This window comes from Eurytemora carolleeae, unplaced genomic scaffold, assembly GCF_000591075.1.
Source record: "Eurytemora carolleeae unplaced genomic scaffold, Eaff_2.0 scaffold1066, whole genome shotgun sequence".
Classification (NCBI taxonomy): domain Eukaryota; kingdom Metazoa; phylum Arthropoda; class Copepoda; order Calanoida; family Temoridae; genus Eurytemora; species Eurytemora carolleeae.
Genome location: NW_019396977.1, coordinates 40,001 through 62,568, shown reverse-complemented (window position 1 = coordinate 62,568; position 22,568 = coordinate 40,001). Strand labels below are relative to the sequence as shown.

The 22,568-nt window shown below is 32.8% G+C and overlaps 1 protein-coding gene across 3 annotated transcripts in view; it reads left to right on the top strand.

Annotated features, from left to right (window-relative positions):
* Positions 1 to 22,568, top strand: part of LOC111710709 (ectonucleotide pyrophosphatase/phosphodiesterase family member 6) — a 67,038-nt gene that overhangs the window by 37,679 nt on the left and 6,791 nt on the right. For 2 of the 3 annotated variants that reach the window (XR_002767111.1, XM_023484826.1), the window contains exons 9-18: positions 59 to 159; positions 1,703 to 1,753; positions 3,747 to 3,801; positions 9,152 to 9,229; positions 10,572 to 10,701; positions 12,019 to 12,085; positions 12,756 to 12,773; positions 15,058 to 15,157; positions 15,677 to 15,821; positions 18,084 to 18,188. Coding sequence is in view for 2 of the 3 variants with exons in the window: in XM_023484826.1 (XP_023340594.1) it covers positions 59 to 159; positions 1,703 to 1,753; positions 3,747 to 3,801; positions 9,152 to 9,229; positions 10,572 to 10,701; positions 12,019 to 12,085; positions 12,756 to 12,773; positions 15,058 to 15,157; positions 15,677 to 15,821; positions 18,084 to 18,188 (850 nt within the window). In the remaining variant the exon portion in view is untranslated. The remainder of the gene's footprint in view (positions 1 to 58; positions 160 to 1,702; positions 1,754 to 3,746; positions 3,802 to 9,151; positions 9,230 to 10,571; positions 10,702 to 12,018; positions 12,086 to 12,755; positions 12,774 to 15,057; positions 15,158 to 15,676; positions 15,822 to 18,083; positions 18,189 to 22,568) is intronic. The other variant, XM_023484827.1, reaches the window with a different exon arrangement.

Below are 22,568 nucleotides of genomic sequence, written 5' to 3'. Positions count from 1 at the left end.
GATCGGAATTATAAGTATCAAACTCAAAAGTTCCCAGCTCTAGTCTATTTCTTTACAGGATGAACCGTTGTGGGCCACTGCTAAGAAACATGATGTCACATTTGCTGCGTATTTGTGGGGACGATGCGATATACCCTACGACGCAGAGAAACGATTAAGGAATTTTTCTATCTAAAGAAAAAACTAAAACTTTTTTCTTACTTGGGCGTATTATGAAAACTATGGGAGCTACGAGGTTACAAAGGATCTGATCACCTATCATAAACTTTTATTTTCTAAAACTTATATATTCGCAACCTAATGGTGTAAACTATACAGACCTAATACAACGATTAAGACAACTCTCTCACGGGCAGCCATAGTACATTTGAATTTCCGAGCCGGGTCACCCTTTCCAGTCTCAGTTTGTACTGTATCGCCCGGACATTGGTTAAATAAAGCAGATATGACTAGCCGGTGCAACAAGGTTGACGCGGTCAAACTTTAGGTTGAATTTACTTTTACTAAGGGGTCAGGGGTGCATGCACTTTTTCAATTTTTATTTCTACCAATCTTTTAAACAACAGAAACTGCACATCAGCATTAAAACAAAGAAAATTAACAGAGTTTCTTTGTTTACTTGTAAACTTGTAATTTGAAAAATGCTTTTTAGGAATCAAAACATTATTAGTAAAAGTTTTCTTCATTGTATTGATATAATCGCCAACCAATGCGGTATATTTAAAACTTGTTTCGTTAGCTATTACAAAAAAAGTTTGAAATATCAAAATGTATAGATTTAAAGATAAAACAAATAGAGTTTGTAGCAACTGTTCACGTTCTTTTCTTAGATTGAAGTGATTCCTTTTATTGGTTAAGATCCTCTTTACATTGTGTTAAACCCTCTTCAATCTTCAACCTGGCTCATCTAGACACGTTCTAAACCTCTTTACTTAATACAAGTACTCATACAATAGAAAGATTAAAAATATAAAGAAAAAATATCTTCAGATGTATTCATTATATGATTAGCCATTTAGGGCGCTAAAGACCTGAACACTCGCCTATAGCTAGCTCTAGTTTTTCTGGACCTTTTGATATTTTAAAGTAATACATACATTCCATAGATTTAATTCAAATATAAATGAAGGCTTGGGCCATCATGTACACTTTAGATTACAATTATGTCTTTTTTTTCTAGATTTAATTTTTAATTGATCTTTTCTCATGCATTTTTGGCTGGTTTCTTGCAGATTTATTATGCGTTTTGAAGTGCACAGAATGAGTTGAACCACTTCTCATTGGTTTAACTTACTCTACGCGGTTCAGCTACTTCTCTCGCCATTTTTAAATCCGTAAAAGTTTTAAAATACACAAAATAAAAAATATTATGAAATATCAACTATAAACAAATGCGTCGAAAGATAATTGATGACCATAGGATTTAATATCTAAATCATTTGTTTGATATGAATTTGATTTTTTTACGATCCAAGTCATATGTCCCAACTTCTTCAATTTGTATGAACGCTTCGTTCTTCGGTATGAGACGTTTTTAACAATTTTTTCCATATATACGCAGCAGATAGAAGTAAGATTAGTAGCGATCAGAAGCGATTATTTATCGCCGTAAGCCTATACCCCCTTTCATTTTTCGCAAACACTTTCTTTAATAAGTCGATTTTTTATTTTAAAAAGATAGAATTTTTGTTAAATAAACCAGGTTTGATTTTTGTGAAAACTTGTATCAGAAGGATGGAACTAAAACCCTGAGGTCAGTACAAATTTTATTCGTAACTTGGAGTATTTAAAAAAATCAAATAAAAAGATAAAATTTTCTAAAACCTATACATATGAGCTGTAATGTTATGGATATCATACACATCGTTATATATCTATAACAAATCTGTTCCTGATTTAAACAAACTTTTTTAAATTTTAATATGATTTTGATAATTTTGATATTATTCTCATTAAATGTTAGAATTTATTTCTTATCATGCATGAGTACATTATCATTTGAACTCTTGTTTGGATGTCCGATCAAAACTCATAATTCACGAACCCCGATTTGCCTAAAATTTTATTGTGGAACTTGGGAGAACCACGGGAATGTTTATAGCTTGGGTTTAGAACTATAGGTTTAGTGGGTTGATTTTTACAGGCAAAGCTGGGTTTCCAAGTTAGAAACATAGATTTTGTTTACGCTAATTGTAAATTATACTTATTTACTCCATCAGAGCCTACGATTTAAAAACTTCGGCTCGTGCCGTAATTCCTGAAACCCGACTTTAAGGCCCGATCTTCGACCCAACTCTGAAGACAGCCTGTGTCACGTGATTGACAGCTGCAAGATCTTCGGCTCGACTTAAGGAGTTAGGCCCAATGAAAATAAAACCGACCTTGGTTGGTTTTAGTGGAGAATAAGGCTCAATGTTGCGTCTTGTTCTCATAAAAACTGGGAATGCGCCAATTCCTTCCATGAAAATCCGCCAAATAGAATATTAAACCGGTTTTTGAACTCGACTCTGTGGGAAAATAATATGCAGCTTGAATCCTAAAGCTCAAGTCGTAAATAAGGCCCAACGACAGCTTAGACCCGAGCCGTATTCTCCCGAATTTTTTAAATCGCGGGCTCAGTTTGGCTTGCCTACAGTGGCCCCCCACAAAACTATGAAATAAAAGATGACCTAGTGATATTTAAATAAGTCCAATGACCATGAAACAAAGCAAATGTAGTCTTTCACATTCACTTATTCCACTTGATAAGTTAAATTTTAAGATATTCGTAAAGCTTAATGCTTTAAATATACAAAAAATTGCATGAAAATCTTCCTCCTATTTTAAAGTTTTTTGAGTACCCCTCTACTTTCACATACGAATCTACGAATCTGATAGAATTGGCGTAGAAAATCTTTTTTATTTATTTTATGAATTTCTGATGGAATCCAATAAAAATATTGAATTAGGATAAAATATGACTGTGATACAAAGGTTTTAATTCATGTTAAAAATTGACTGATTTAATAGATATCTCTTCATATTTCTATATCTATATATACTCCTAGATTGGAGCCTTTCAACCAAATCTGGGGAAAAACACATTGGGGAAATAAAATACGGGGAAATAGTAGAATTGGTTTTCAATTTAGAGTATGTACTTTTCTAGTCTTTTAAAATAGAAACATATTAACCAAACAGAGCTGAAAACTTTAGAATGAGATATCCTTAATCCCGATTATTTAATCTAAGTATCCAATGGACACACTTTGGATTTTCTTCTTTAACTGTTCTTTCTTGGATATAGTAGAGAAAAATCAAAAACCGGTTTTCTAAATTAGAGAATTCCTCCCGTTTCTGTATATTAATCTTAAATGGCGCAAAGTTTCAAATTTATCGGCTTCATATACGCGACTCTGAGTGGTTGAATTTGATACACTTTTCCGGATACAAATACAAGATTAGGTTAGTCTCGATATTAAGGAAAAGAGAGGATTAAGCATTAATCTCGATATCCACCATTCTAAAGTTTTCAGCTCAGGTAATGGTATCAAAATCGATATGTCTTTGTAACCTTTGCTATATTTCAAACTTTTTGCATAGGCAAAATTCACAGTTTGAAATATCAAATGTTGCAAAGATTTAAAGAAAAGAGTTTGTGACAAGTAAGAAAAGAAAAAAATAATTACCTATTTTCGAGTAGTTGAATTTTACAAAATAGGTTGTTGAAAATTAATTTGTAAATTGTTAAAATTCTTTTATTATAGAATAAATGTGGACAAGGCTTTGATGAATTTCCAAAGTGAATTCGATGCAGCCATTGTAAGTATTTTACTTTCAAATTATTTAGAAAATTAAATTTTTGGTGAGATACAATTTCTAAAATTTTTTATCATAATTTTTGGCCCAATCGGTTCAGCCGTAATGACGTTTTATGGAAACAAGCAGACATGGCGAATCCACCGATTCGGGATTAGTTTAATTGATTTAGATATGTTTGAAAAAATAAAATTTAAATAAAATAATCCTAGTCCAAAAAACGGATTGTTATAGTTTAATAACAACAAAAAAAGATTGGGTTTAATTAAAACCAAACACTTAACTTGAAAAAAATGTGTTAAGGCATTAATAAAGCAATAATTATTACACTTTCATAAATAGTTGTTCTGTTTTCTTTCTATATTTTGATTGAAACAATGTTTTTTTGTTTGTTTTATTGGTCCAACATAATTTTTATTTCTTGTTTAAAACTACTGATGGACATGTTTTTAACACCCGTTTAAAACATTCAAGATTTGTTTGGCCGGTAGTAAAATCTAATTTTCAATAAGTTTAATTATTTGAATTATGCAAAAAATATTTCTAAAAACAAACAATTTTTGAAAATGATTTTGATTTTTTAATATTTTAAAACTTTTTTGCATAATGTAATAATTACAAAATTATCGAGCATACAGTTTTAAAATAAGCATCTAAGATTCTTTTGAAACCATCAAAGCTGCAGACTGTCTCTACTCTCTATAGTTGTAACAATTGAAACTTTTCAGATTTTCGAGAACAGCTTTCTTTCACAGTTTCTTACCCTAGTTGATCATAAATCCAGTTCTTGTCCATCTTCTTCTTTTCGTCAGTTTTTATTGATATATCCATCATTTACATATATTTGTCTAAAGCAAAATTACATTAAACAATATAAAATTTTACAATTTAATACTTGTACTTTTTTCTCTGAATATCGCATTTTATAATTGACTGGGTTTGCCAAAAAACAGGTGCCATTCCAGATTTTCAGCATGAGTATAGTTTAGTTATTCAGCTAGGTGATTTTCAGAAATGGAGTTTCTTGGTCCCAGTCTAGTGTTTTTCGTTTTCTAAAAATGTGCTATGATGACAGCACTCTGCTCTGCAAGGCTTGATAGATTTTCGCACATTTCTTTGAAACTAACACTGGGTTTGCAGAACTTATGCAGTTTTTTTAGATTTGCTTTATTTGATGGTGAGATATATCCTCTTAAGCCGATTTCAAAAGGGTGAACACTGAACAGACACAGCCCTAGTTGTTATATCTGTGATAAAATGTTCATACTTGTTCAGCTTTTGTGTGTTTGCATTTTGGCTATTTGTTTCCAATGGGACTAGTAAACTCACAAATATCCATTTTTTCCACCTTGAAGCTAGTTCTTCAAAATATGGTTTGCAGTTTCTTCTCTTCTACCTTTTTCAAGGACGACATTGTGCTTAATAGTCCCATTAATGCCCGGCAGGCCTTGTGTACTTTCTCATCAATATAATTATTCACTGTTTAAAACTTGGTCAGCAATTTTGCAAGAAGGAGATGGTTGGTGAAGGTCATAAATTTAGTTTTTTCCATCATCTTCTCTTTGCCAGTTTTTATTTTTACCATGGAATAGTTGATTTTTAACATTATTTGCTTTTCTTTTCTTCTATTCAAATATAATATTACTGACTAAAACTATCAATTTCTTGGAATCTGAACTTTTGAGTTTAGACAAACATGCAATAAATATGTATATGTACATATATTATATAAAACATATGCATAAAAGATATAAATTTCCCAGTAAATAATCGAATAAAAGAATTAATTAATGTTTTTAGATTTACAGTGTTGTTGTTTTGTTTTTACTGAAGTATTCTAAAGACAAAGGTTTTCAGATAAGAAAGTATTGATGTGTGAAGAAGGAGATGGTAGAAGGAGATAGGGGGGGGATGAAGGGGAGGAGTATGATGTCAGAAGAGAGGGGAAGGGGTGGGGTATTTGTTCAAGAATTGAGAAAACAAACCCAAGATCCTTGGCACAATTTTTCTTTTCTATTTTTACCAATTTTGATTTAATTCAGTCATTTCTCATTGACAAGCCTTATAGGACAGACAAGATCATTTAAAATGTAATAAAAAGTAAAAAGAAAATTTTAGTTTTTAATTTCTAACCAAAACTCAAATCAAAGAAGGTTAAATTTTTGCGACATTACTGGTAGAACTTTGAGACCTTTTAGCTCCTCTATTGTTGCAGCTACAATACTATAAGTTTTGTAGCTGCAACAATTAATTGCGCAAAAAGGCTTTCTCTCCCGTATTTTTATCGCAAAATTTTCGCATTTTGTTTTACCAAAAATTTTCACATTTGTCATGTCGCAAAATTTTTTGAGAAATTTTCGCATTTCTTATTTTGCGAAAATTTTGCATTTATTCGCGAAACAAGTTCGCGAACATTTTCGCATTTTTTCACGAGCGAACGAAATGCGAAAAGATGCAAAATTTTTATTTTTATGCTTTTAAAAACGAAAATATAATCATTCTGTTTTTTGTCAACATCACTTTAATCTAAAAGAGTTACTTTACTGTAGGGGACACCAAAAAGCTAAAGCAAAGATGTAATTTTAAAACATGTTAAATATTCCGATGGAAAAAATCCACTAATCGTTTTTACAGAAAACCACCATTGAAAAATATAAAGATTATCTATAATTTTGTATCACTGTAGAATTAAACGTTTTGAAACTATTTCCGTCTTCAATTCCTTTTAAGTTAAAGAGACTGTAAGCATAATTTCATGTGACCCAAATACCCGATTTACAACGGTATCCCTTAAAAGCTTTATCTGATAAAGTATAAATTAGAAATTCATGTTTTTGTTTATTTCAAATGTTGTCATTTCTTGCTGATAAGAAGCAATGGAGAATTCACCATACAATCTTTATATCTACTTTGCTTGTCTGGGTGTCTGAATGTCTGTTTGTTTATTTGTTTGTATCCAATAAACGTCAAAACGGCTGAACCGATTGGGCCCAAATGTTGTGTAGGACTTCACATTTCACAGGGAAGGTTTATGAATGATCAAAACTTCGATTTTCATTAAATTTAGAAAATCCGCGAAATATTTGTTTTAAATCCGCTAACTTTTTTGTTTGTTTTTGCTTTACAATGTACACAACGTACACAAAGTTCACAGTTGAAAAAGAAGATGAGCGCAAAGTGCCCAGAAAGCGTACTAACATAAAAAATGGGGAAAATAGAAGAGAATAAAAGAGATTGAAAAGGAAGGTTGTTTTCGATGAAGAAAGATATTTTAAAATTCTAAAATTTTCAACAAAAGAATTGTTGGTCCGGTAAACTTTACAGGTTTGAGAAAAAGAAAACAAAATCTCAGATTAAATATTAGCATTTTAAAAGTTCCAACTGAGGTTTTTGCCTTCTGAAAAATATCTTTTTTTTACAAATGCATGATTAAGAAAGATATTGTCTTTCTTCTACTCCAGCAGGATAGATCTTAACAAAAGTCTATTCATGTATTAAATATATAGAAGGGTATGCAGACATATTTTAAAGTAACTCTATATTTATAGAGTTTATAGTTTCCCGATTTAATCATTTACCTGAGCAAACACTTAACATACAGAATACAATTATTTTTAAACATCATACTGAGGATTTTAATCCTGAATTCTAAACTGAAAATGAAATTAAGTCATCAATTTCTTTAAGTAGATCTTCTAAACTTATTTTCAATACCTTGTCTGGGTGTTTTTTTATTTAAAAACGTCAAAACGGCTGGACTAAGGAATTGAGTCTTTGTAACAAAATCAAATATTTAACCCCCAATATCTTTAGAACCCGATGTTGTAAACCTTTGATATTTCAAACTCTGATTACTTGATTTAACAGAATTCATAGTTTGAAATATCTAAGGTCTACAACATTTGGTTCCAAAGATATAGTGATTAGAAAATCAAAGTTTGTGACAAAGACTCAATTCCTTTGGTCCAAGTTTTTGTTGAACATTTACCAATATCAACAAGGATAAGAATTGAGTCTCTGCCACAAAATCATATGTTTAAATCCACATATCTTTGCGTAAACTTTTGATATTTCAAACATAAGTTATTTGATTTAACAGAGTTGATGGTTTGAAATATCTAAGATCTTCGGGTGGCCAAGAAAATAAAAGGCTTAGGAAATCAAAGATTGTGACAAAGGTTCAATTTCTTTGCGAACAGTTTTTGTTTTGTTACGTTAAACAAAATTCGTCGCAGTTGAAAAGCCATCAAATATTATAAGAATTATACCCCTACACTGCAAGAAAAATGTTAATATAAGTATAAAATCTTTGCCTAATTCTAAAAATATGAATTGCATCAAAGTTTAGCATCGCATTTTCAGTTTTTCAAGCATCAGTTTTTTTCAAATCGAATTCTGCAGGTACCGGATAAATAATTTTAAAAAACGGATAAAAGATAAAACTCTTATTATCATTCCATTTGAATATACAGAGCTGACTTTTAATCAGAGCTATAACAAATTGTACAGTATATCTTTCAGATTTTAAAGGGAGTAACTTGTTAGACATGACAGTTGAGCTGAAAGTGCATTATATGTAGTTAATTTTTTTTCTCAGCCTGTTTGTAACATGCAACTAGCTTGTAGAATAGTGTTTGTTACATGTTTTGTCCATGTTATGTAATAATTGTAAAAAGAAAATTTTTCTGCTGCTGACTGAAACAACTGGTGAAATATTACAAACTACTTTACTTTCTTATGTAAAAATTGCACACAGTAAAAAAATCTCATTGGTATCAAATAAATCCTAAAGTTTTTCTCTTCAATACTGCACTAAACTACCATGTCTAGTCCGTTTCTCCCTTAATCCGACGGCAGAACAGAGATGAATTTTAAAAGCTTAAACCCGAGTAAAACCCAGTCTTTGCGTCAGCTTAGACCCAAGTACAGCTCAAGTCAAGACCCGGGTTTTGGATGGCCTTGAGTTTAGTAAGAACCAACCATCTTGGGTTTTTCTCTCTTTAAGGCTTGAGTCTTCAGCAGCTGATGATGGTAAATTTCGTAAAATCTTTTATATTTGTACATTTAAATCTCGGGAATTATTTGTGGTGTCAAAATTTATTAAATATATAAAATAAACATACTATTAAAATAATGTATCTACATAAAGTTTTAATTTTCCTTGTCACAGCTGATCTGACGGCATTCTGTCTGCTACAGAGAGAAAGCTTGCAAAACAGTCTCTCATTGATCGAATCAGAACCAATCCTGACTTGGGTTCTATCTAAGCCCGTGTTTAGGGTTTTCACGGGTTTAAGCTTTTAAAATCTCATCTCAGGACAGCATGGATATTTTTATGAAACTTTTTTTCAAGATCTATGAGGACTCATTGGAACGAGCTGCAGAGGATTATGGACCGAACTCAAGTCAGTTGGAAGATAAAGTAAAAGAGGTGAAAACCATAAATTATTGATGCTGTAGTGGATTCTCTATCATAATTACTTAGGAATTTATAGAACAGAATTACAATTTTTGATGAAAACGAGATACGTTCTTACTGATTGATGTAAATCAGGAATTTACTTCCTACAAACTCCTATAATCAAAAAGATACTTTTATTTTTTAATTGTTATTCTACGTTTTGGGGCTGTACTTATCAAAGGAGTTTTTGTGACAAACTCTCATATGTCTCTATGTCTTTGCAATGCAATGTCGTAGATCTTTGCTATTTCAAACTATGAAATATGTTAGATCAAATAATTAAGTTTGGAATATCAAAATTTTACACCATCAGGTTGCAAAGAAATAGGGATTAGAACATTGAGATTGTGGCAAAAACTTTTTATAGATTAATTTATTTTCGACGATTTAATAGTATATGCATCAAAATTAACCCTTAACAAACTGTGGGAGGGGGAGGGGCCTTCTGTTTTTTTCAGTATATACACTTTGGAGGTTTTGGAGATATGTTTTTTATGATATATTTTTGTAAATGCAAAGGCAAATCTTTATTACAAGAATTGATTATATTTTTACCAAGTTTTCCTCTTATACTTCTTTGTCGATGAAAACTTTTAATCCGCCAAATTAATTATTTTTCTAAGATAGGCTTTTCAAACATTTTGTTCTTGCCGACTGCTGAACTGAGAGGGGAATTTGGATAAGTTTGAGCATGAAAGGGAGTGTAGCCGGAAAGCAGGAAATGTGCAAGTCTCTTTTGCAGAAAAACCACAAAAGAAAATTATAATTTTTCAAAAAACAAAATCATGGATATCTAATTTATACGAAGAGAGTTTTGTTGAGAATATGTAAATGGAAAGTTATGAAAACAAATTACAAATGGATACAATTGAGAATTTTCATTCAAGAAGAAAAATTCTTTAAATCTTCAATGTCTGTCGACGTATTTCAAATAGTATCTTGAATAGTTGCATGCATAATTTACAAGAGTAACCTTTAAACTTTTATCTGAGCCACTATGAAATAGATATCTTTGTTTTTCCTATATGAAATAGTGTTCAATTCTGACAAGTTTCTGATTTATTTACTGTTTGATAAATCCGCAAGCCACTACTACAGAACCATAATTGAGAGCAATGTATGTTTGGAAAAAAAGAAGAGTCATAACTACATAATTTTTTTTCTTACATAAAAACAATGTAAATTTTATCTTTCTAACGAAGTATGAGAGATAGCGAATGAAATGTGGAAACAATCTAACACCCATTCGGTTACTAACAAACTTAAGAATTATTGCAAACTTAGTTTTTTTATTTAAAAGATATTTTTTTAGTTGGATCTTGCGATCAGCCATCTTTCTGATCGACTCAACGTGACAAATATGGCTGATATTGTAAATGTCGTCATTCTCTCAGATCATGGAATGTCCCAGGCAGCTCCGCCTCGCAGGACGGATTTGACAGGTGAGTGAAGAAAATAGTAAGATTTGAACATTTTTGAAAAATTAAAAAAGAAAAAATTTAAATTTAAATTTTGTCAATAATTAAAAAATATGTAATTTCTTTGAGAATCGCGATTTGTGCACTGTGCATATTTGATTTTTAAAAAATTATGTTTTAGTACAGTGAAACCCTTAATAAAGAATACATCGAACGAATTCATCAAATGTCGTATTCTTCACTTTCTGATAATGAAATGTTGCAGATATTTAGTTTTTTAATCAAATGATTATATAAAACTCTTTAAAACTGTTCCCGCATATTCATGGCATATTTATTTATTTTAGCAATTACTGAAATTTACGTAATATAGTATAAAACTCATTGAAAAATTGTCAAGACGACATTTGATAGATTCTTCCGATGTATTCGTTATTAAGGGTTTTACTGTAGACTTTTTTGTTTAAACATGCTTTAAAAATCTATAATAAACAATAATTAAATCAAAAAAAGTTTATTATGTGTCATAGATGCTGAGCAGATAGGACTTAGACTGTATGTTTAAAGCATATGTCACGTGCGCATGCACTACCATAAGGAAGAAACCAAGGATTATGGAATAGAAGGGAGGTACAACTGACGCGGCTTGCCCTACCTTGTGATATTACATGCTTTGCAGACGGTACTTCATTAGAATAAGAAATGTTCAGAGCTGAAAACTTTAGAATGAAATATCCAGATATCCGATCGGTTAACTTTTCTGGAGTTTAAATTCATGTGGAGAACAAGCAATATTTAAACTGGATATTAAGAAAAGGAACGTATTAAGCATTAATCCTGATATCCACCATTCTAAAGTTTTCAGCTCAGAATAGATTATTGTATACGTGGTAATTGTACATCAGAGAAATATTTCATATACAAATGAAGTACCGTCTGCAAAGCATGTATAATCATATGGTAGGGCGGGCTGGGTCATTTGTATCTCCCTTCTATTCCATACTCCTTGGAAAGAACCGTCTGCACACTTCGGTGACTGGCTTTCTCTTAGCATAATTTTAAGTAACCATTCATGTAAAGGTTTTCTTATTTCTGTTTTATTTTCCAAAACAAACTTGCGCATTTCTTGCTCATAAGAATCTATGGATAAATAATCAGAATTTAACACAGTCATGAAAACGACGATAGCTTTCACACTTCTGATCTGATAAAGCTTTAAAGGGTACCGTTGTAAATCAGACAGTGCCCTTGTTAGCATGCTGGGTCATTTCAAATCACGCTTACAATCCCTTTAAGTCGAACCGGTTTCTCTTATCTTTATTCTTATTCTGGATGTTTCAGAATCTGGAGAAGAAATGGAGATCAGAAAAATTCAACTTTCAGATACACTTTCAAGAGAAAATGTCAGGTTAGTTAGTAGCAATGGGCTGTTTTTTTGCTCCTTTTTCAATAGTCAAATTATTTATTCTACAAGAATCTGAGATGATTTTCCTCAGCAAAATAAAGTTATGAAGGCCATCAGGGGCGTATTCAGGAATTTGTCGAGGCTTAATTTTTTTCTTTCCAGGGGGGGGCTCAGCACGGGGGCTCAGTACCCATTGGGGCATGAAAATCCCCTGAAATCAATAGATTTCACTGGTCCAGGGAAGGGGCTTAGCCCCAATAGCCCCCCCCCTAAATACGCCTCTGAAGGCCATATCCTAGTCAATTTTTGTGTGTTTTTTTTCTGTGTAAAAAGTTCTAGGGTTTCCAACGCATGTAGACTCAAGCAGGCCCATGAACTGAATTTAATAAGTGATTTAATAAGTTACTAACTAAAATTTGTTGCTGTGTAACGACATTATATATGTACTTTCTGTACCATAGTTTTCCCAGAGTATTTAACTGTTTTATTGTTCGTAAATTATAGCACAATTCCGCGCAATGAAATTGCGCAAGCGGAAGCAACCATTGCGAACAATTGCACGCATTTCCGTGCAATGGAATTCCGATTGGAAACCCTAGTTTAAACTCGCGGATTGGTTTTAATTGTGTAACTTTGACGGCATATGTTTACAATTTTATTTTACATTTGTTAGTGTTGCGAGAACTTTAAGGTATTATAAAACTAAATTGGGATATTTTCTAGATGCTTTAAAACAAAAAACAAAACAAAAACTTATTTCTTGCTACAAACTCTAGTTTTCTAATCTGCAATATGTTTGCAATTTATCCTATTTGATATATACATGAATTCATTGTTTGAAAAATCTAGAAAGTGGGTTGCAAAGATATAGGGATTAGAAAATAGGAGTTTATGACTCAATTCCTTTTTCCAACAATGGAACATTGAAAGGAATAATGTTTGAGTTTGTGGGTGAAAATATTTCTAACTAGAATACAAATGGTTTAAATAAACAAGCAACTGAGGCTTAGGGTCAGAATTTATATTTAAAGAATAGCATAGAACTTCAAAACCAAGCTTTTAATACAAAGATATTATTTCAAATTTTTTAAATGGAACTCATTACTCACATCAAACTCTAATTGTATAATTCCTTTTTCTTTGCAACCTGATGTTGTAGACCCTTCAAGTCAAAGCTTAAGAGTTTGAAGATTTACACTATAAAGTTGAAAAGAAATAAGAATTAGAAAAATTAAAGTAAAAAGTTACTTTACAAGAAAATCTCGCTTTTCATTTCAATGCTATTATAGTTTATAAAACGCCTTTTTTATATTAATCTAAAAAATTTTAAATTATAATGAATTTTTCTTTGATTTTTGTTAAGTTGCTGTTTTATCCAAAGAAACGGGACCTATGTCTTATAAATGCCTAGGTTTACCTGTGCTTAACTAGCATAGCTTTCTCTAGATTTAAAACGAGTTTGTAGAAAACTAAACCGTGACCGCGTAACAATGGTACCCCATTATTTCTTGTCCGAGCAGAAAGGATAAAAACATCTTGGGGTTTCTTTCTAAAATTAATATTTAAAGGGACTGTAAGCGTAATTTAAAGATACCTTTCGTTTATAGAGTGACAAGTCCAATTTACAACGATACCCTTTAAATCTTCGTTTGATCAAGGATTTCGTAAATATTCTAATTTATAAAGCAGGAAATTAGGTGCGAAGAAACCGTGCGAGTGTACATTAGCACGGAGTGTCCACTAGCACGGAGTGTACAGTGTACACTGTAACCTTGAGTCTCCGGTGTGGCGTTATTTCTGGGTAAACGTTAAATAATGGTAGTAGGCTCTACGCAGCAAATTTTCCGCGGCATCCGCGCATATTTTTACAGTTTACGGCAATGAGCTCAACAGAAATCTGGTATTTTACCTGAAATTTCTAAATTAGAAACTAAATTTACACACTTAAAATGTACACTATAGTTGTACAGAAGTAATTAACTATAACATTAACTCATTAGTTGCAAGTTTCAGAATCTTAACAATTAACTTAATTACGTAAACTAAGTTGTAATAACGATCCCTAATGTTAAAACAATTGATTTTTACTGTCTGCCGCTCAGCAAAAGTTGATTGATTCTCAAATATGAGAAATGCTTTCACTTAATTTACAGTTTACATTCACAGAATTGTGCGTGAATTTCGCAGAAAAATTTGCTGCGTAGAGCCTACTACCATTATTTCACGTTTACCCAAAAATAACGCCACACCGGCACTCGATCTTCAGCTATACAAATGAGGGAATCTACCTCATCGTTGTCCGGATAACGGTTTAAAGGGTACAATCGTGAATCGGACATGTCTCTCAATCAACTTTAATAAAGCGTTTTGAAGATATTATGCATTCCGCACATTTTAAATGTAGAAAATTCAAAATATCTTCTCTATCATTACTCAGATAAGGGTTAAAGTTTGAATCAGGCATGATCTTTAAATGGAGGATCAAATGAATCAAATATAAAAGTCCCTTTAGCTTGTTTGTGCAAATTTTAGAACTAGCGAAGTTTGCATATTTCTAATTATAGCAAATTACAGGTTTTCAGGTTTGTAAAACTTGTAAACAATTACTACGCTTGCTGGAACATTATTACTCGGTGTCCAATTCTAAATCACATTTCTCTTAGTTTCAATTTTATTGGACATGCTAAAATGTATCTTTAAATTGTGCGATTTAAAGTTTCAATCAGATAAGCTCGGCAGCACAGAACAAATAGCTGAACTATTCTTACCTAATTCAGCTACCAAATTCAGTTATAAAGCTGAACTATTCTTAACTAATTAAAATACATATCTCTTATTATAAAATTCTAAAACTATACATCACATTGCTTGATTATTAAAAATGAAAGACAAATTGAGTTCTATATTAATTGGTTTAAGACAGTGTTAATTAGCTTGAGTTGCTTAATTGAATAATTGATTGATTGATTGATTAGGTGGGTGGTTGGGAGTGGGTCCCATGCAGCTGTGTATCCCAGGGGAAAAGAGTTTAGACAACAGATTATAGAAGAGCTCTCCAATATTCAGGGAATACAGGTAGTAAAATTCAGGGAATACAGGTAGTAAAATTCAAGGAATACAGGTAGTAAAATTCAGGGAATACAGGTAGTAAAATTCAAGGAATCCAGGTAGTAAAATTTAAGAAATAGAGGTACTAAAATTCAAAGAATATAGGTGGTAAAATTTAAGGAATATAGATAGTAAAATTCAAGCAATATAGGTATTAAAATTCAAGGAATATAGGTAGAAAAATTCAAGGATTATAGGTACTAAAATTCAAGAAATATAGGTTGTAAAATTCAAGGAATGCAAGTAGTAAAATTCAAGGAATACAGCCTGTATTATACAGGTAGTAAAATTCAAGGAATACAGGTATTAGAATTTAAGGAATACAGGTAATACAATTCAAGGAATGCAGGTAGTAAAATTCAAGGAATACAGGTAATACAATTCAAGGAATGCAGGTAGTAAAATTCAAAGAATACAGGTTGTAAAATTTAAGGAATACAGGTACTAAAATTCAACGAATATAGAATTTAGTGTTTGTTTATCTAGGTATTTGATCACCCTGATATCCCTGAGAGGTTTCACTACAAACTAAGCAAGAATACTCCACCAATACTGGTTCTAGCTTCTCCGGGTACTGTTATCCTGAGCAGTACATCAGACGTTCAGAGACCTTCCTACCTGGATAGAAACGGTGAGTTTTCGTACAATATGATAATTCATCTCAAACAGTGAAACCTTTGTTAAAAACAGTTAATAGGGATTTTAAGCATCTTTGAGCATTTAACAGTCTGAAATTTGGGTCCAGGTCTTGTTTCCTATTATTTTTGGCTTGAAGCATTGTTTCTGGACGAAATATCAGAAATATACTTGTATTAGAATTTATGAAGCCAAAAATCATCGGTTCACTAAGAAGGGAAAAGGCTTTAGTTCTTTTAAAATTCGGTGATGGTGATGGACCAAACTTCTGTAGAGTAAAAAAATAGATGTTAGTTCCATAATTTATTGAAAATATATTTCGGTCTGGGTTGACCCTCGTCAGTTCTTGAGATTGTTTCTGTCCCAAAGATTAAAGATTAGTTCTGTTAAAAAATCACAGAAAAATTTCATGAACTCGGAATTTTAAGAACTTTGCTACTTTAAACGCCAAGTTTTTTAGATCTTAAATTCGGGTTTTTTCACAACATTTTGTTTCAAATTTAAATGTAGACTTGAATTCCAAAACTTTAAGATACGAAACTGGAGTACAAATATACAAGAACTTTTAAGATTTTTTTTTCTTAGAAGAAAAAATTTAAGTTGTAGTTTAAAATTTGGAAGTTTTTAATACAACATAAAAGACGCTGATTATACTCGCCACACACTCCGACATACAGTCATCACCAGAAAACAATGGAATAGAAAGACGACATTATTGCAATACTCAAGCGTTTTGATGTTGTTATAAATCAGATATTGTTACTAGTAACTTAGCAAAGAACTTTTTAAGTGAAATGGGTCTATTTACACTGTACAATCTATCGGAGACCTTTGATGTTTCAAACCTTAAATTCTGCTAGTTCAAATCGGCAAAGACTGAAATATCAAAATTAGAATTTGATGCGATCAATCATTGCTCTGGTTTAGGGTAGTTTCTCAAACTGGGTTTATTAAATTTTAAGTCATTTAAGTTGCCTTCTCCGGAAACTGGGTTTATCAAATTTAAAAATATTTAAGTTGCCTTCTCTGGAAACTGGGTTTATTAAATTTTAAGTCATTTAAGTTGCCTTCTCTGGTTAAAATTTGTGTTTAGAAGTTTGTATGTTGAATAGAGGAAACTTGTGTACGTGTTCAAACTGCAGAGTGACTGATAAGGTTTTCTGCAATCTGCATAAACTTAGATTCAACTTTTTTACAGGGGTACACACACATGATTAGACTTTAATGATTAACAATCGTTCAGATTCTCCGGAATATTCACAAAGGGTAAAATTTAAATAAAAAATAAAAAATGGGAATTAACGATTTTGAAACAATGTAAATCGAATGGTTTAACAAATTAAGAACGTGCCAAGCAATTTTATAGATTTTTTTTTAAATAGAAATTTTTTTTAGCGATTAACAATCGTTAACGATCAACTATCGTTAAAGATCAACTATCCTTAACGCTCAGCTATTGTTAACAATCAACTATCATTAACGATCAACTATCGTTAACGGTCAACTATCGGTAACGATCAGCTATCGTTAAAAATCAACTATCATGAACAATTAATTGTTGTTAACGATCCTCCATATTTTATCAAACATTATCAAAGGATAAAAATCTTGGACAATTAAAAAAAGGAAGAAAAGATTTGGACAAAATCATCTGAAACAAACAAATGTGCCTCTCAGACCAGAGCTGGGAACTTTAGAATAGATAATCTTTGATCCTGACTGCTTAATCCGATTATCCATTGTGGACACTTTTAATTTTAGTCCTTAATACATTCCTTTTTCTCTCTCTTCGAATATAACATATGGGTACCTGAGGGGTAGCATAGGCTAAAAAAAATTCAACATTTATTTCAAAAATCGATTTTGATTTGAATTTTAAAGTTCTACGGGCAAAGCCAAGCACTTTCCAACGAACGAAAAAAAATGCAAAAATTTCCGGTCACATTTTGCAAACTTTTTCATGAAATTTCGCATTTTTTTCGGGGAAATAAATGAAGCGAAATTTCGCGAAAAAAAAATTTCGCGAAATGCCTGATGTCTCCTTGTTGATCTTAAATCTATATTTAAATGCATTATTTTATTCGTGAAATGTTGCATTATTTTTTTTCGCATTTTTCGTAAGAGAATGAATCATTAGAAAATGAAACAAAATGGTCGAGAAAAAAAATATTTCGCGAAAAATGCGAAATTTTTTCTTTTTCGCTCGAAACCCTACTAGCACTTCACAAAGTCTATTTAAAAATTATCTTTTGTTTAGGTGGTTACAACCCCCAGAGATTGATTGAGCAGACGAAGATGGGAGTCGCTGGTTATGATCCTGAAGAACCAGATATGAGAGGAATATTTATGGCGAGAGGACCAGGTAAATTATAATTTCTTGAGCTATACTATTACACCTTTGCGACCTTGTAACTCAAAATTTCCAGTAGCATCCAAAAGCAGAAAAATTGCCATGTTGCAAATAAATAATTTTACAGATTATTTCTAAAATTACATTATTTTGACAAATGTTATTTTACATGATAGCAAGAAGGCAAACTTCATAATTTTGACCTTTTTGATTATTTAATAACTATGCTAAAACATGAAAATTAAACGATCGTTTTAAAAACTAATAAGAGGCAGTTTTATTGATTTAAAAACGCAACAATTAATACTTTTTAATGGTTGTTAAACGGTTTTTAAAATTAAACAACATTGTTTTTAAAACGATCATTTTAAAAGAAAAAAATGATCATTTCATTTAAACTGTAAATGTCTTTTCTAAATTTTTCGATTGTTTTAAAATGACGCCCATCCCTACCTATACTCCTGAATCACTGTGCCTCTCTCTACCTATACTCCTGAATCACTGTGCCCCTCCCTACCTATAATCCTTAATCACTGCAGTGCCCCTCCAAACATATACTCCTAAAGCAGTGTGCCCCTCCCTACATATACTCCTAAAGCAGTGTGCCCCTCCCTACATATACTCCTAAAGCAGTGTGCCCCTCCCTTCATTTACTCCTAAAGCAGTGTGCCCATCTTTACCTATACTCCTGAAACTCTGTGCCCCTCCCTACATATACTCTTGAAACACTGTGCCCCTCCCTACTTATACTCATGAAGCACTGTGCCCCTCCCTTCATATACTTCTAAAGCACTGTGCCCCTCCCTACCTATACTTCTGAAGCACTGTGCCTACCCCTACCTATATGTACTCCTGAAGCACTATGCCTACCCCTACCTATGTGTACTCCTGAAGTACTATGCCTACCCCTACCTATATGTACTCATGAAGCAGTGTGCCCCTCCCTACCTATACTCCTGAAGCATTGTGCCCCTCCCTACCTATACTCCTGGAGCATTGTGCCCCTCCCTACCTATATGTACTCATGAAGCAGTGTGCCCCTCCATACCTGTACTCCTGAAACACTGTGCCCCTCCCTACCTATACTCCTGAAGCACTGTGCCTACCCCTGCCTATACTTCTGAAGCACTGTGCCTACCCCTACCTATACTCCTGAAGCACTGTGCCTACCCCTACCTACACTCCTGAAGCACTGTGCCTACCCCTACCTATACTCCTGAAGCACTGTGCCTACCCCTACCTATTTGTACCCATGAAGCACTGTACCTTCAATATACTCTGAACGTGATTGATGATCTAGTCTGGTATTCACCAGATACAAAGATGTAAAAAGATAATATTATATATTTACATCAAAGGACATCTCACGGGTTCCAGCAGTCCAAATACTCCCCTCCTTCCCCCCCCCCACACGCGATAAAACATAAGTTTAGAGAAAAATCAGACATAATTTGCCAAATTGGGAGCAACCAATAAGCTTGTTCTTCAGACGGTTTTACACCATATAATCTAATAAGATTTTATCAAAGCTTTTTATTTTATCAACAAAGTTTTTAAAGTAAAAAGGTTTTCAGATAACATTAAACTAATCCAAGTTTGTTGATCCAATAACAGGAATTTATCTAACATTATTTTTGTTTATCTTTGTCATGAAAAGGAATTGAGTCTATGTAACAAACTCAAATTTTTTAGTCACTATATCTTTGCAACTTTGTAAACTTAGGTTATATTATCTGTAGGACAATACATAGTTTGAAATATCTAAGGTCTACGACATTTGGTAGCAAAGATATAAAATCAGAGTTTGTGGAAAAGACTCATTCCTTTGGTTTTCCCATTGAAAAATAAGTTTCAATATTTTATTTCCAGCCTTCCTGTAACCCAGAAGTAAATCCCAAATCTATATGTAAATTTCGCTTGTCTGGGTGTCTATTTGTTTGTTTGAATCCAATAAACGCCAAAGCGTCTGAACCGATAGGGCCCAAATTTTGTGTGGGACCTCACGTAACCCAAGGGAGGGTTTATGAATGATCAAAATTAGACAAATCTGTGTTAAAAAGTTTTTTTATTTTTGTAAAATTTTGAAAATGCGAGAAAAATATTATTAAATCCGCGAAGCGCCCTAAAAGCCTTGTAATTAGAAGCCGAGGACGGGATGAAGGCTGTCAGACCAAAAACTGATTATTTAAAGGGATTGTAAGTGTAACTTCAATTGACCCTCGTGAAAAGATGGAAATGCCCGATTCACAACAGATCCAATTGGAACCTTTATCTGATCAATAATGTAGAGGATATTGTCGTTTTTCTACATTTAAAGTGTACAAATTTTTCCTATTTGTTTCCCTTCATATGCGCAAGTCACTTTTGAGGAGAAACTTCAGTTAACCAAAAGGTCAACCGGACAATGCTTTAAAGGGGATCGTTTTTAACTGTTTAAACCTTTTTACCCATTTTAAACCGTTTTAACCACTTTAACCGTTTTTAACAGTTTTTAATTGGCTATTGCCATTTTTTCTTTGAGGGCCTTGAGCGCTTAATGTCTCTTTATTGTATGAATGTATTAAGTCTAAATTCTATAATATCTGGTCCACGGCCCGCTTACAAATATGCTTCTATTTACCGATCTATACTATTCTGGGCCAGCATACATGCAATTTTGAGTGTGTGCTTCACACCACGGTATCCATCAAGCTTCCCACCTTCTGGACGAACTCCCCCGAGGTGTGGTTCCTCCAGGCTGAGGCCCAGTTTGCGATCAACCACGTGACGACTTCTCTAACCAAGTTTCACCACTGTGTTGCAGCCCTTCCCCAGGACGTTGCCACTCGCCTCATAGATATGATCTGTAATCCAACTTCAGATCCCTATGCAACCCTGAGAACCTGCCTTATCCAGATGTACACTCTCCAGAGTATCCCGGTTCTGACTGATCAAAGACCCTCGGAACTCATGGATAAAATGTTAGTACTCCTCCCTGAAAATGAGAAACCTGGTTTCTTTTTCTTAGATCTGCTTATGGATCGTCTCCCTGCAGATATTCGTTCCCATCTACTGACGGAATCGATTGCTGACCCTAGACGGATGGCTACCAGAGCAGACGAGCTATGGACCGTTCGTGGAAGAGTTAATGCCATTCATGCAGTTTCGTCTCAAGACTACAGACAGATGGAGGATGTATCGCTGGTATCTCGAAGCTCAAGAACCTCTGGTCCTCTTCTGGTCGCACTAGATCCAGCAGTCCAGGTCGATCTACATCCTCATCTACCTCCTCAGAGTGCTGGTATCATCGCAAGTGGGGAAACCAGGCTAACCAGTGCAGGTTGCCATGTTCTATTTCGGGAAACTAGTTAATGGCGGGGATGTTGTAAACATGGTTCCCGTCAAAAACACACTCCTCACCCTTGTTATTCCTCAAAAACAAGCTCAGCTCCGCCACGTTCCTCGTTGATACCGGTGCTTCTGTGTCAGTGTTCCCTCACCTTCCCCAATCACCTTCAGCTCCAGGTTCTGGTTAGATTATGATATACTGCATCTGGTATAAATACTGTATTTGATAAATATATATTCAGTCAGTTTATTTGGTCTTATTCATTTGGTCTTATTTATTTCGTCGCTACAAAGTGAAGATAAAAATGACAAAAAGGGAAAAATATTCAAAATATTTTTGTTTTGTTTTTTTCAGATTTAAAAGTGTGAAACATGTGTCTACATCCATTTTTCAAGGGCATTTCAAAAATATAATTTTAAATCTGTAGTTGTAGTTTTTTTAAATTATTAAATAACGACGACATAAAATGTAAAGAAAGTTCTATACTATAAACTACAGACGTCATGTAAAGGAACATGTTGAGAAAATAAAAATTAATCTTATCATCGAAAATAAGTAATCTTGTACAATTTCTTCAATTATTAGTTACTATTTTCTCATTATTCTGGCTTCTCATTTTTCACAAAGACTTTAGCAGATTTTCTAGAATTATTATTGAAAAGACGACATTTGAAGAATTTGAAGAAATCTGCGAATAAATTCAAAGAAGATAAGAAATTCAATATGATAATGAGAACGAAATAATCGATTTTGATTATTGACAAATTTCATTTGAGAAATATGCTCCTAACCATCTAATTAGATTACTGTATAATTTTTACTTTATTTTTCGTTGTTGTTATTTAATAATTTAAAAAAACGATTTCGGAAAACGTATTCACCCCCAAAGTAGAATTTTTGAACGTCGAATTTGCGCTCAAACTCAGGATTTACGGATCTTTTAAAAGTTTAATATGTCTCAAATGAATCCGTAAGAAGTTTTCCACAACACTGCATACTCAATTCAACTACCTTACATAGACGGTCACTCCCTTTAAGACTACTTTTCCATTTCAGTTTTGACA